We start from the raw sequence: 13,645 nt of genomic DNA on the forward strand, positions 1-13,645 counted from the left end.
CATGATTATCGGGTAAGTATATTCAAAAATTTATTTTACTAATAAAAATAACATTTTTCAATATTAAACTTACCCGATAATCATGTAGCTGATTCACACCCAGGGGGGTGGGTGAAAAACCAGTGTACAAGACTAAAGGATAGCTAAGTATCCCGTATTTCATATAATCAGTTATCCACAATAACAATGAAATAATAAGTACCTGGTAAGGAAGTCGACTTGAACCGTTACTCTGCCTTTAATAAGATCGTCTTCCTTACTGAGCGCAGCGTTCCTCTTGGGAGGCTGAATCAACTCAAAGGTGCTAAAGTATACAGGGCTGCAACCCATACTAAAGGACCTCATCACAACCTTTAACCTCGGCGCTTCTCAAGAAAGAATTGACCACCCGCCAAATCAACAAGGATGTGGAAGGCTTCTTAGCCGACCGTACAACCCATAAAAAGTATTCAAGAGAAAGGTTAAAAGGTTATGGGATTATGGGAATGTAGTGGCTGAGCCCTCGCCTACTACTGCATTCGTTGCTACGAATGGTCCCAGGGTGTAGCAGTACTCGTAAAGAGACTGGACATCTTTGAGATAGAATGATGCGAACACTGACTTGCTTCTCCAATAGGTTGCATCCATAACACTCTGCAGAGAATGGCTCTGTTTGAATGGCTCTGTTTGAAGGCCACTGAAGTAGCCACAGCTCCCACTTCATGTGTCCTTACCTTCAGCAAAGCAAGGTCTTCTTCCTTCAGATGAGAATGTGTTTCTCTAATCAGAAGCCTGAATAGTAAGAAACTGAGTTCTTAGAACTTGGAAAAGAAGGTTTCTTGATAGCACACTATAAGGCTTCTGATTGTCCTTGTAAAGGTTAAGACCTTTTTAGATAGTACCTAAGAGCTCTAACTGGGCAAAGTACTCTCTTCAGATCATTCCCCACCAAGTTGGACAGGCTTGGGATCTCGAACGACTTAGGCCAAGGACGTGAAGGAAGCTCGTTTAGCAAAAACCGAGCTGCAAGGAACATGTAGCCGTTTCAGATGTGAAAACAATGATCCTGCTGAAGGCGTGGATCTCACTTACTCTTTTAGCTGTTGTCAAGCACACGAGGAAAAGAGTTTTTAATGTGAGGTCCTAAAAAGAGGCTGATTGGAGAGGTTCAAATCTTGATGACATAAGGAACCTTAGGACCACGTCTAGATTCCAGCCTGGAGTGGACAACCGACGTTCCTTTGAGGTCTCAAAAGACCTAGGGAGGTCCTGTAGATCTTTGTTGGTGGAAAGATCCAAGCCTCTGTGGCGGAAAACCGCTGCCAACATACTTCTGTAACCCTTGATCGTAGGAGCTGAAAGGGATCTTACTTTCCTTAGATATAACAGGAAGTCAGCAATCTGGGTTACAGTGGTACTGGTTGAGGAAACTGCATTGGTCTTGTACCAGCTACGGAAGACTTCCCCTTGAGACTGATAGATTCTGAGAGTGGATGTTCTCCTTGCTTTGGCAATCGCTCTGGCTGCCTCCTTCGAAAAGCCCCTAGCTCTTGAGAGTCTTTCGAAAGTCTGAAGGCAGTCAGACGAAGAGCGTGGAGGATTGGGTGTACCTTCTTTACGTGAGGTAGACTTAGAAGGTTCACTCCTAGAGGAAGAGTCCTGGGAATGTCGACCAGCCATTGCAGTACCTCTAAGAACCATTCTCTCGCGGGCCATAGCGGAGCCAACCAACGTCAGCCGTGTCCCTTTGTGAGAGGAGAACTTCTGAAGTACCCTGTTGACAATCTTGAACGGCGGGAATGCATACAGGTCGAGATGGAACCAATCCAGCAGAAAAGCATCCACGTGAACTGCTGCTGGGTCTGGAGCAGAAAAGCATCCACGTGAACTGCTGCTGGGTCTGGAATCGGAGAACAATACAACAGGAGTCTCTAGGTTATCGAGGTAGTGAACAGATCTATGGTTGGCTGACCCCACAGGGCCCAAAGTCTGCTGCAAACATTCTTGAGAAGGGTCCACTCTGTGTGGATGACCTGACCCTTCCGTCTGAGGTGATCTGCCATGACATTCATACCGCCCTGAATGAACCTCGTTACCAGTAGCTTTCGATCTTTAGACCAGATGAGTAGGTCCCTTGCGATCTAGAACAACTTCCACGAAAGAGTCCCTCCCTGCTTGAAGATGTAAGCCAGGGCTGTGGTGTTGTCAGAGTCCACCTCCACCACTTTGTTAAGCTGGAGGGACTTGAAGTTTATCAAGGCCAGAATAACCGCCAACAACTCCTTGCAATTGATGTGAAGTGTCCTTTGCTCCTGATTCCATGTTCCCGAGCATTCTTGTCCGTCCAAAGTCGCACCCCAGCCCGTGTCTGATGCGTCCGAGAGGAGACGGCGGTCGTGTTTCTGAACAGCCAAAGGTAGACTTCCTTGAGAAGAAAGCTGTTCTTACACCACGCGAGAGAAGACCTCCTCTCTTCGGAAACAGGAACTGAGACCGTCTCTAGCGTCATGTCCTTTATCCAGTGAGCAGCTAGATGATACTGAAGGGGGGGAGGTGGAGTCTCCCTAACACGATGAACAGGGCCAGCGATGAAAGTGTCCCTGTTAGACTCATCCACTACCTGACTGAGCATCGGTTCCTTCTCAGCATGCTCTGGATGCATTCTAGGGCTTGGAAGATCCTTGGGGCCGACGGAAAAGTCCGAAAAGCTCGACTCTGAAGATCCATACCCAAGGAGACAATGGTCTGGGATGGAACGAGCTGAGACTCCTCAAAATTGACCAGGAGGCCCAGTTCCTTGGTCAGATCCATAGTCCATTTGAAAATCTCCAGACAGCGACGACTTGTGGGAGCTCTTAAAAGCCAGTCGTCTGACGGAGCCGGACACAAGATCATGGTACTGCTGCACAGTCTGTGAACTGTCAATCATGGGCAAGCGAGGAAGTACAGTGACAACCCGAATCTGTCTAGACTGTCTGGGTCGTACAGACAACTCCTTATCGGGTTGCTGAGGTTGCCGCACTGCGTCACAACAAGTCACTTCTGTTGGTTGTTGAACGTCTTCCCCGTGACACATTGACTCCGTAAACAAAAAATCCTCTAACAAGGACTAAGCTTGGACTGCATGTCTTGCAACACAGCTCAAGGTCTATGGGAGCAGGTGTGGTAACAGACGGGATTAGCGACTGAAGTGGAACCATTACCTTCCCTGGAAGCATGTTATGCTTAAATAAAAGTTCATAGGAGGCTATGCAGCTAAAGGCTCCCTCCAAATGACAGAGTCCTCAAGGGAATATCAGAAGGAGGGAGAAAAGAACTTTCTCATCTACAGGGACCATATCCTAGAAAAGCTAAGTTCTCTCAGTGAGGGTTCACTGGTGCAAAAGCAGCAGACTAGAAGGCAACGTTATGAAACTGCTTGACAGTCTAGTGAGTTGGCAACAACCAAAGATGTGTGACTGAGAAGCATGCGGTAAGGTATGCAGAGCATGTTGTATGCAGAGTATGCTGTATGCAGAGCATGCTGTATGTAGAGCATGTTGTATGCAGAGCATGCTGAATGCAGAGCATGCTGTATGCAGAGCAAGTTGTATGCAGAGCATGCTGAATGCAGAGCATGCTGTATGCAGAGCATGCTGAATGCAGAGCATGCTGTATGCAGAGCATGCTGTATGTAGAGCATGTTGTATGCAGAGCATGCTGAATGCAGAGCATGCTGTATGCAGAGCATGTAGTATGCAGAGCATGCTGTAAGCAGAGCATGCTGTATGTAGAGCATGCTGTAAGGTAAGCAGAGCGTGTGCATGGCGTTTAACATTTCTCAGAAATTCCATGACCAGTGCTAGAGTGCTTTATGCATGCTTGCATGGGGTTTTAATATCAACATAATATTTACCTTACATTCATAACTCATGATTCATATTTTTGCCATATTTTGCGATATTGTTAAAAATATATTGCAAGGAATACAAATATATTTTTAAAAGTAATACCAATAACCTCCATTATCATAAGGTTTGAAAATGGAGGTAAGGTAAGCTGAACAGCAGAGTCAGAACGAGCTGGAACAACAATAGTTGTGGTTTCCTCTTCAAGACTCTGTTGAGGGAACACCTGAGGCTCAGTCTGCAAAGGCTGATCAAAGGAAGTAGCAGAAGGTAGGCGCATGGGTGGAGGAGGCTGACTCCTGGCATGAGTGGCTGAACTCAAGGGTTGCGCTTGCTGAGTGGTTGGCGGATGCGCAGTAGCAAGTTCCTGAGGAACGAGTTGAGGTTCCTGCGGTGTGAGCTGAGAGCGAAAAGGTAGTGGCTGCGCAGAACGCAGTAAAAATCTCGCAAGTTGAGGCTCCTGAGGCGCAAGGCTAAGGTGTTAAGGTGCTTGCCTTGAGGAGGGTTGAGCTCGCTGCAGCGAGAGCTGAGGAGACTGACTCAAGGATGGGAGAGGTTGTACCTCAAGCGAGTGTTGCCTCACTGGTGGAACAGCAAGTGGAAGCGGAGGAAGAGAGGTATAAGCCTCCTGTTCCCATTGCTGAGGTTGCCTTAAGGAAGGCGGAGGGAGCTGCACACCATTGGGATCAGTAAACTCATAACGTGGCTCAACATCGTACGCCTGGCAGGTGGTACTGCGGTCAGGCGGAGCGAGCGCAGGCGGAGCGAGCGCAGGCGGAGGGAGCGCAGGCGGAGCGAGCGCAGGCGGAGCGAGCGCAGGCGGAGCGAGCGCAGGCGGAGCGAGCGCAGGCGGAGGCGCAACCTTCTCAGCCCGACACTCACGCATCAAGACCGAAAGTTGTGACTGCATGGACTGCAGTAGAGTCAACTTGGGGTCGGAAGACACTAAGGTCTGCTGAGGTAAAGCCTTAACAGCAGAGATCTGTTGCGGCAGAACCTTACTCCTCTTAGGCGGAGTGCATTCAACTGATGACTGAGGAGAGTCAGAGCTAACCCAATGACTGCATCCGGGTTGTTGAACTCTGACTTCGTACGTCTGGCATAGGTCTGGACTTTACGTTTAAGAGGTCTTGAGACCTGAGACCAGCGTTTTCTCCCCTAAATTTCTTCTGCAGACGAGCAAAATAAGGGCTCAATCGTCTGCGGGTGGGAGTGACGGTCTCGATAAGACACGCCCACAACCACCGAGGATACTTCTGTGCGCCGATCAAGGCCTGCTGAACCCTTTTGTCCTTCGACATTGCTTCTCCCCTGGGCTTGGGAGCTTGCAAGAGGTCCCGGACTGGGAGGACGACTGGCGCGCACAGAAGTACCCTCACGCACAACACTGGCACACTTTGCGCTAATCACTTATCACTTTTGATTTTCTGTTTGCACTTATTTCACTGAACTCGAAACTAAGTGGTTTGTACCTGAAACACGCAATTCTATCCTTTCTCAAAAGTTAGTAATTGCGAAAACAGAATTACAATGTAACAGAAAAATCTAATGAAAGATAAATAATTCAGTGGCTGGAAAGAGACTAAACACTAGATCACTCTAGAAACGTTTACCTTCTTCCCCTAAAGAGACTAGGGAGAAGAGCAAAAACGATAACAACGTTACTCGCTTGAATGAAACGTTTATCCTCCTCTTTCTCCCTCCGTCTCTATCTCTCTCTCTCTCTCTCTCTCTTGACTTAGAACCTGAGAGAAGAGCCCAATCATATATATCGTTAAAACATATTATTGTTAAAGGAAAAAACTGAAAAATTTCCCAAAATGAAAAGTTCCTTTATTAGGATTAAAACCATTAAGTTAAGAAAGAATGAACAAAACGCTAGACACGGTTACTCTTACTGCAACGTGAAACCGTGAAAATTCTTTCTCTATCGTAACGATAGAGCGCAAGTTGAACGTTCTGAACGTCAACAACTGCAGAGACAAAACAAAACGTTAGTTCAACTTTGAAAACAGTACTAGACTATCAAAGAAATTCTTTCAAAGACATTAAAATAGCATAATATGTTAACAGGTAAAACCGAAATGACGGGCTCAATGTTAATTAACTTCGGTACCAAGAAAAGACCGCCTACTATTAGGAAGGTCGAATATAAACAAATATAAAAATTAATTTTAATAAGTTTATAATAAAAGGAAGTTAATCGAAGAGGCCTATAAGAGGCGGAGAGATATAAAATAAATCTATAACTTTTGTTAAGCAAAATTAAGAAAGAGAGTCTATACTCTCTTAGACACCAACACTTCCGTCTAAGGGAAGGTCGGCCATTTAAAGGTGAAAGAGAGTTCATACTCTCTTCGTCACCATAATTAATCAAATTAATTCCAAAAGCTAACTAAGCTAATATAGAAGTTTCCAGTAAAGCGACAGCCGAAATCAAAGAGAAATACTTCACCAAAGTCGTGAAAATACTCCAAGAACATAAGCGTATCCCAGAACGTCTTGCCGGAAGCACGACAGAGGAAAAATTGAGGAGGTGTCAACAAGAAGTACTATAGTACCTGGCCACAGGTGGCGCTGGTAAGTACACCCCCTTCTAGTATTGTGATAGCTGGCGTATCCCTCCATAGAATTCTGTCGGGCAACGGAGTTGACAGCTACATGATTATCGGGTAAGTTTAATATTGAAAATAAATATTTCATGAACAGTGACATTAAAATAAATATTTCCTATGTAAACTATAAAAACTTTAACAAAACAAGTGGAAGAGAAATAAGATAGAACTGTACCGGAATGTACCCACAAGCAAGAGAACTAACCCATGACAGTGGAAGACAATGGTACAGAGGCTATGGCATTACCCAAGACTAGAGAACAATGATTTGATTTTGGAGTATCCTTCTCCTAGAAGAGTTGCTTACCACCACAGCTAAAGTCTCTCTTCTACCCTCACAAAGAGAAAAGTGGCCACTGAATAATTACAGTGCAGTAGTTAATCCCTTGGGTGAAAAAGAATTGTTTTGTAATCTGTGTTGTCAGGTGTATGAGAACAGAGAGAATCTGTCAAGAAAAGGCCAGACTACTCTGTTTATGTGGAGGCAAAGGGAAAATGAGCCGTGGCCAGAGAGAAGGGTCCACTGTAGTACTATCTTGCCAGTCAAAGGACCCATTAACACTCTAGCAGTAGTATCTGAACGGATGGCTGGTGCAACTGGGATAAAAATCCTGCATATGCAGTAAGTGAAACATTGAAGAGGTTAACAGAATATGGAAAAGAAGCAGAAAGTCAAAGTAGAGGACTAGATGGTGAATGTATCTAGGGAACAAAAGGACACAACAGTTTTTTCACAAAGTTCCCCACTCATTCTACAGCACGGATTGTAGATAAACATTGGTAACTCAATTAAAAATAAGGCTGGTTGGTGGTTAGCAGTTGAAGGGTAAGGTGGCAATTTACCTATTTATTGCAATGATTTAGGATCTACGGAAAGTAAACATTAAAACAAAGTAAAGAAAGCCAAATAAAATACTGTCACACAGTAAGTACTTGCCTGCTTTGGAAAAAATGGAGCCAACACAGACATTGATGCAAAGGAAGAGAAGTCTATCAAAAGCATCGAAGCCAAGGTTAGTATCTGCTTTCGGCTGAAACTGTTACGCCTAACGGATGCGTCACGTACTCCATTGCTTAAAAGGTTCGATTCCGACCTGAAAATATTTCCATAAATGTTTAGTACTCCTGCTACCATTAATTATAAAAGAATGCAATAATCTTTACACTAAAATAAATTTGCGATTATTTTGAGATATGTAAACAAAATTCTATGGAATAGATTTCAAAACTCATCATATACAGTATGGTATTATATGTTCTATGTACTTTGAGGTGCCTAACGAATACTGGGTAAGAGTAATCCAAATGATACTCTGAATCTCTATATTTATTAAAAATCATTTTCAAATTTTAATTAAAGTCCTAACAAGAATCCTCTTTATTTCATAGGCATCTTCCTAACATCTCGGCATCAACGACCATCAATGTCAGGATGCCAGAAAACTTCAAATCAATCACTCAAACATAAAAGTAGTGTGTCGTCATATACGTAGTTCCTTTGTGGGCGACAACTAATACAATTGCACACAATAGAATTCGCAATTAAGTAATTTCAGTTTGGCCATTTAGGTTTGGTCTAACTAGCTTGTTAGGTCGTCTGCACTTAAGGAGCCTATTAAGAGAATCACTATGGCCATTTGAACTAAATCCCCAGTTATCAAACATGACAAATTCGTAGATAATTTATATTTTTCCTAACTATACAAACCTTAGCTATTTACATGGGGTAATTACTTCGGCGTAGCTGAATAACGAGCCATAAAAGTTTTAACAAGGGTTTACTACCCCGCCGCTAGTTAGTGGGGGGTAGAGAGGGGTAACAATGCCCTCAACCTTCTGCTACTTGTCCATTAAGGAGCCTGAGGTTAGACCAGCTGTTGTGCAGCCACCACAGGGCCGATAGAGAACGTATCGAGGCTCCTGTGTGTCACGTCTTGCAGGTAGTGGGCCGTGAAGGTGGTCTGACGCTTCCACACCCCAGCTTGAAGGACCTGCATCACTGAATAATTCTTTTTGAAGGCCAGGGACGTAGCTATGCCCGACATCATGCGCTCTAGGGCGACGTGACGGAGGAGGGTCAGGATTCAAGGCCAGATGTATCACCTTGCGAATCCAGGCCGATGGTATTTCTGGTGACCCTCCTCTTCGTCCTTGCGGTGCTCACGAACAGGGCTCGCACCTGGATACGAACTGCAGCTGTTCTTTTAAGATACAACCTCAGACTCCTCACTGGGCACAGTAGGAGATGGTCTGGGTCATCTGTTACAGAACGGAGACTCGAAACCTGGAAAGAGTCGAACCTAGGGTCCGGCACTCCCGGATTCTGAGTCTTGGCAACAAACTCAGGGACAAAGCTGAAAAAGAAAAAGTAAAAACAGATTAACTATGGCAGTCAAAGCGAGGGAGAGAGCAGACAGGTCTGTTCTCTTCCCGAGCCAAAAGTAAAGTGAAGCATTCACCGGTGTGAGTGAGGGGGGGGGGTTAGCTAGCTACCCCTCCCTAACCCCCACTAACTAGCGGCGGGGTAGTAAACCCTCGTTAAAACTTTTATGGCTCGTCATTCAGCTACGCCGAAGTAATTACCCCATGTAAATAGCGTGGTTTGTATTTCAGTTACGGAACAAAAAAAAATTACTATCATACCAAGCTGGTTGGACCAGGATGATAACTTAACAGCATCTTTCAAACAGATTAAATTGAATTAGAATTTTCTAAATTTTCTATCACATATAATTAACGAAGAAACGAATTTACTGATATAGATACGTGATCAAACTGCCTTATGCCCTGAGAGTCAGAAATATCATAATACAAGAAGAGTCCTCCAAAAGCTATAAGCTCAATTGACGATATTATTCTTTTGTAAATAATTACATTCTTACCTGTGGGATTTCCCTAAAAGGGATGACCTTTCGTTTACTGAAGGATGCCTACTAGACGAGCTGTGATGCCAGGAGTGCGAAGATCGAATTGCCTGATTGTAATAAGTCGCCGGGGATGGAGGAGCAAGATGACCTGATGTATTGGCACAAGCGCCAATACCAGGAACAAAATCCTTTGTTTCGGATCCAACTGGCATCTCGGGATAGACTGGCACTTGACTGTAGTAAGAAAATGTCGTGGTAGGAACAGAAATTGTGACCGGGCCGTGGTCCTGTACGTCCTCGTTTCCGTATACTTCGGCACTACGTGTTAGGTAATTGGTATCTCTGGACCCTGACATTGTCCTTTAATTGACCTCAGCAGTTTTTCCAACAACAAACTGAAATAGTTTCCAAAAAGAGCAATTATACAAAATCATATCCAGTGTCATACTATAGGAAATTCATTTAGGTCAATGTAAGCAACAATTAAAAAATCTTTTATAGTTTCAGAAGAATTTTGATTAAGCTTAGTACTGATAAACCTAAATCCTTGTGTAGCCTATGAAAACTGTAAGTAGGCCAAGTGAAAAAATCCTAACTAGACTACAATAATAGTAATTTCAATAAAAAATTGGAGTTATAACAATATTTTGGCTTGTAACAAAAACGTGGCTAATTTTCAAAACTGATCCCTCTTCCTTGTCAACATCTGAAATCCAATTGCAGAGGGGTACATAACCACTCACAGTTTACCTACTCATTATTACTGACTAAAATAATAATACCAATTCCCTAATATCGCAAGAGGGTCTGCCCCTCTCTTTTATTCTTCCCCTGTACTTCTCTTTCGCCCTATTTCCTTAATCTTTCTCATCCCGTGTACCTGCCTTTGAGCTCTAAACTGGATTGTATCCAGGGGTACTCTTCCTTTCCCCATACTCCCCACTTCCCTATTATTATCATTATTATTGTTGAGTATCATTATATGCCACACATGGTTCTCTAACTTCTCTGTAACTCGACACATTCTTCTCTGCCTTTTACTACATTCCTTCTCTTAGAGTTCCTCTTAGGTCCAACTTTCTGTTCTACTGTATAACTTAAACAAAATCTGTGATCACCTTGTTCAAGAATCAATCCTACAGCTATGCCCAACAAGTCTCTATGGCCTCTTTCATTTCTCTTTTCACTGAAAATAAATTTTCCCTGTGACAGGCCGTACTGTATTTGGAAGTAACTCATTAACTCAAAAACTAACACTAGGAATTCTTTGAAAAAAATTTCATTATACAGCTGATAAATTCACTTTCCTTTGATGAAATGTATAGGGTTTTATATCTCGCATAAATCAAATACACTTAAAACGATAGGTAAATATAAAATATTTATTTTCTAGTCAAACAAGTATAGTATTCGCTTAAAGAAATGTTAAAGTACGGGCCGTTTTGGCGTATTTGTACGACTAATGGGTGACACGGCATAACTTTGGTATCAATCGCCATAAGTGTGAACGACAGTGCCGTTGTTCAAGTCCATTAATTACTCAAGAGACTAATGGTGGATTACTGTACCAAGTGCTGTTTGCAATCTCTCATGGGGGATTTTCAGGTTTTTTGTTAAGACTTAATCATTAGCATTACACGATGTTTTCTAGAAGAGATAAATTTTGAAATTGTGTAATTTACAGTTATATATTTTGGTAATATATCATACTTTAAACACTCAGTTCATTATATACCTGCTGCTGCTTATGAAGTAAAAGATATAGTCGATATAATGTCTCACATGAACAGTATATCTATTACCTCTTGCCAGTTATGAAAGAACTTGCAAGAACGGGGTGTTCTTTATAGTAAAAGCAAAGAGCCACAGCAGAACATCTTTATTTGCATGATGTGATATAGAATACAGATAACTATGATATTTGAATATTATGCCGTTTACACGAACAGTATATTTTTCCAAGTACAGTAGTTAACTATCCTGTGTTTTTTATAACCATTGCTATTGATGCATATTACTTTTTCGTTTTACCTTTCTTTACTCAAAAATTTAAGTGGTTTGCACCAATATTCAATAATTGGATAAAACATAAGACGACCAGTTACAAAAACATAGGATTCATGTATTTGGGAAGAAATCAAACCAACATACTTACAAAACAAAGAACTCCTATGTAAACTATATCATGTGACACTGAACATTGCAAAAAAAAAAACAGGGGTATCACATGTCTTATGATAGTCATAGGCCGGGAGCACACTAGCGACTCTGTGGCACCACAAAGCCACGCCACGCCTGTGGTGGGGATGAGCTACAGAGAGCCACAGTCACTTGCCACAGTCGCTAGTTTGCGCAGCAAAACTTGAAAACAATGGAAACCTATGGGAGACCACATCCCCACCATACGATGCTGTGGCTTTGTGGCGCCACAGAGTCGCTAGTGTGCTCCCTGCCATAGGATTTAGGTTTTCAGAATACGAACCCCCATGAGTATTTATATTTCTTTAACTGTAGATAAATTATTCTAAGCTTTTATAGGTGCTGTTTTGGTATGCTATCTAATTTATGACATGATCTCAGAAATTATTATTTTACTTAGTTATGTGATCACAATATTTTTAATATTTAAAAAAATACAATAGAAAATCTAAAGGTTCTAGTTTGCCGCCGTGCGCTTGCTTCACTCGTGAAAAAATGAAAACATCAAGCGCCATATGTACTGGCAAGAGGTAATGTTGAGCTGCGCATGCTAACATCAATGATTATTATTTCTTAGATAATTATTCCCAGTATATATATATATATATATATATATATATATATATATATATATATATATATATATATATATATACAGTATATACATATATATATATATATATATTTTAGAAAATCTAATGGTTCTTGCTTCACCATGAAGTGAGATTGCTACTATCAGGCGAGATCGCATGCCAAAACAAGAGCACGCTGAGATCGCATACCAAAACAGCACCGTTTTATAATTACCCACCCTATACTAATATCCATTTCCTAGATCCTATACGTCACTGTTGGCATTGGACCAAACAATACTGTTGAAACTGATTAATCAAAAGTTACAGATTAAAATGCATGATTTGCCAGTCAGTTTTAACTTATGTATGACAGGTAAATCTCAAAGCCTCATGTTTACTTTTAATTAATCATGCCCATCGTTAATAATCTGCCCCCCACAGTCAACCTCGCCCTTGCCAAAGATACCATATTCTTACACATTAAATGGGACTCAGAGTGGCACACAGGTAAAGTTATACCATGTTACCTTTTTTGTAAGAGCAGATTTTTGAAGCCATGAGGTTTGACTTCTTTTAAATACTACACCAACCAAGAAATAGGATGCGACTGAACAGCGTAAAGGAAATAAATAAGCGTAAAGGAACGTAGAGGGATATAAAATTAGGATATTACTAGTCAATACTCATCAGAAAGTGATTGGTAATACACCTGCGATGGACATTGGGGATTTCTAGCGTTGTTGGTGATAAGAGCTGACAAAACCGAATGTTATTGGGCCTCTATCTTGGCTATAGTTCTAATGGTTTTTGCTCTGCCATGGCTCGCAGGGCTCGTTATGTTCTGGCAAGGGGTACACGTTGAGCGCACTTGCAAACACCATGGGTCATTATTTCGGGAATATTTCTTTTTCTTTAATATTCACATGAGCAACAATAGCTATATGGGTACTGCCTGGAAAACTTAATAAGAAAACTACATATATTGACCTCCTTTACGTTTTCTATGGCTCCTTACGCTACTCAGTAACACCTATGAAACATTACTGCTAATGATATAGACTAGACAAAGACTATTTTGTGACACGGTTAAACGAGACAAGATCACAATATTAGCTTTTATGGATGAGGGCCTTAATTTCTTTTAATATGTGACCAACAAAAGTTAGACCTAAAAGTTATTTAAAAAATGTCCTGTAAATGATAGAGGTCTCTTGTCAGTCAAGATGCTGTACATTAAGGTAGTATAAGATATATTGTATAGCCTTTGGTGTTCCGACCTCAATTTTGCAAGGTCATAGGGTGTAAAGCCCCCCAATTAAAATGCAGTTAATTTATAACCTGGTTCCAATGGATTTTTCTTAATTGTTTGGGGTAATAAATTTGGTATTATCACAGTCCCATTCAGAGCAATATTTCCTAATAAACTATTTCTGGTAATATTTTGGTAGAGTCCCACCCCGCCATTACTGCTTACCAGTACATAGGAGTTCGGCGTTTTTTTTTCGTGAGCGAAGCGAGCGCGC

The 13,645-nt window shown here is 41.9% G+C and overlaps 1 protein-coding gene across 1 annotated transcript in view; it reads right to left on the reverse strand.

The window, feature by feature from the left end:
- Window positions 1-13,645, reverse strand: part of LOC137624313 (MFS-type transporter SLC18B1-like) — a 38,144-nt gene that overhangs the window by 23,522 nt on the left and 977 nt on the right. Inside the window, exons 2-3 of the mRNA XM_068354974.1 lie at window positions 9,364-9,743; window positions 7,419-7,575 (exon numbers count right to left, since the gene is read on the reverse strand). Coding sequence (XP_068211075.1) covers window positions 7,419-7,575; window positions 9,364-9,704 — 498 coding nt within the window. The 5' untranslated portion in view covers window positions 9,705-9,743. The remainder of the gene's footprint in view (window positions 1-7,418; window positions 7,576-9,363; window positions 9,744-13,645) is intronic.

Source organism: Palaemon carinicauda, chromosome 31 (assembly GCF_036898095.1).
Source record: "Palaemon carinicauda isolate YSFRI2023 chromosome 31, ASM3689809v2, whole genome shotgun sequence".
Taxonomy (NCBI): domain Eukaryota; kingdom Metazoa; phylum Arthropoda; class Malacostraca; order Decapoda; family Palaemonidae; genus Palaemon; species Palaemon carinicauda.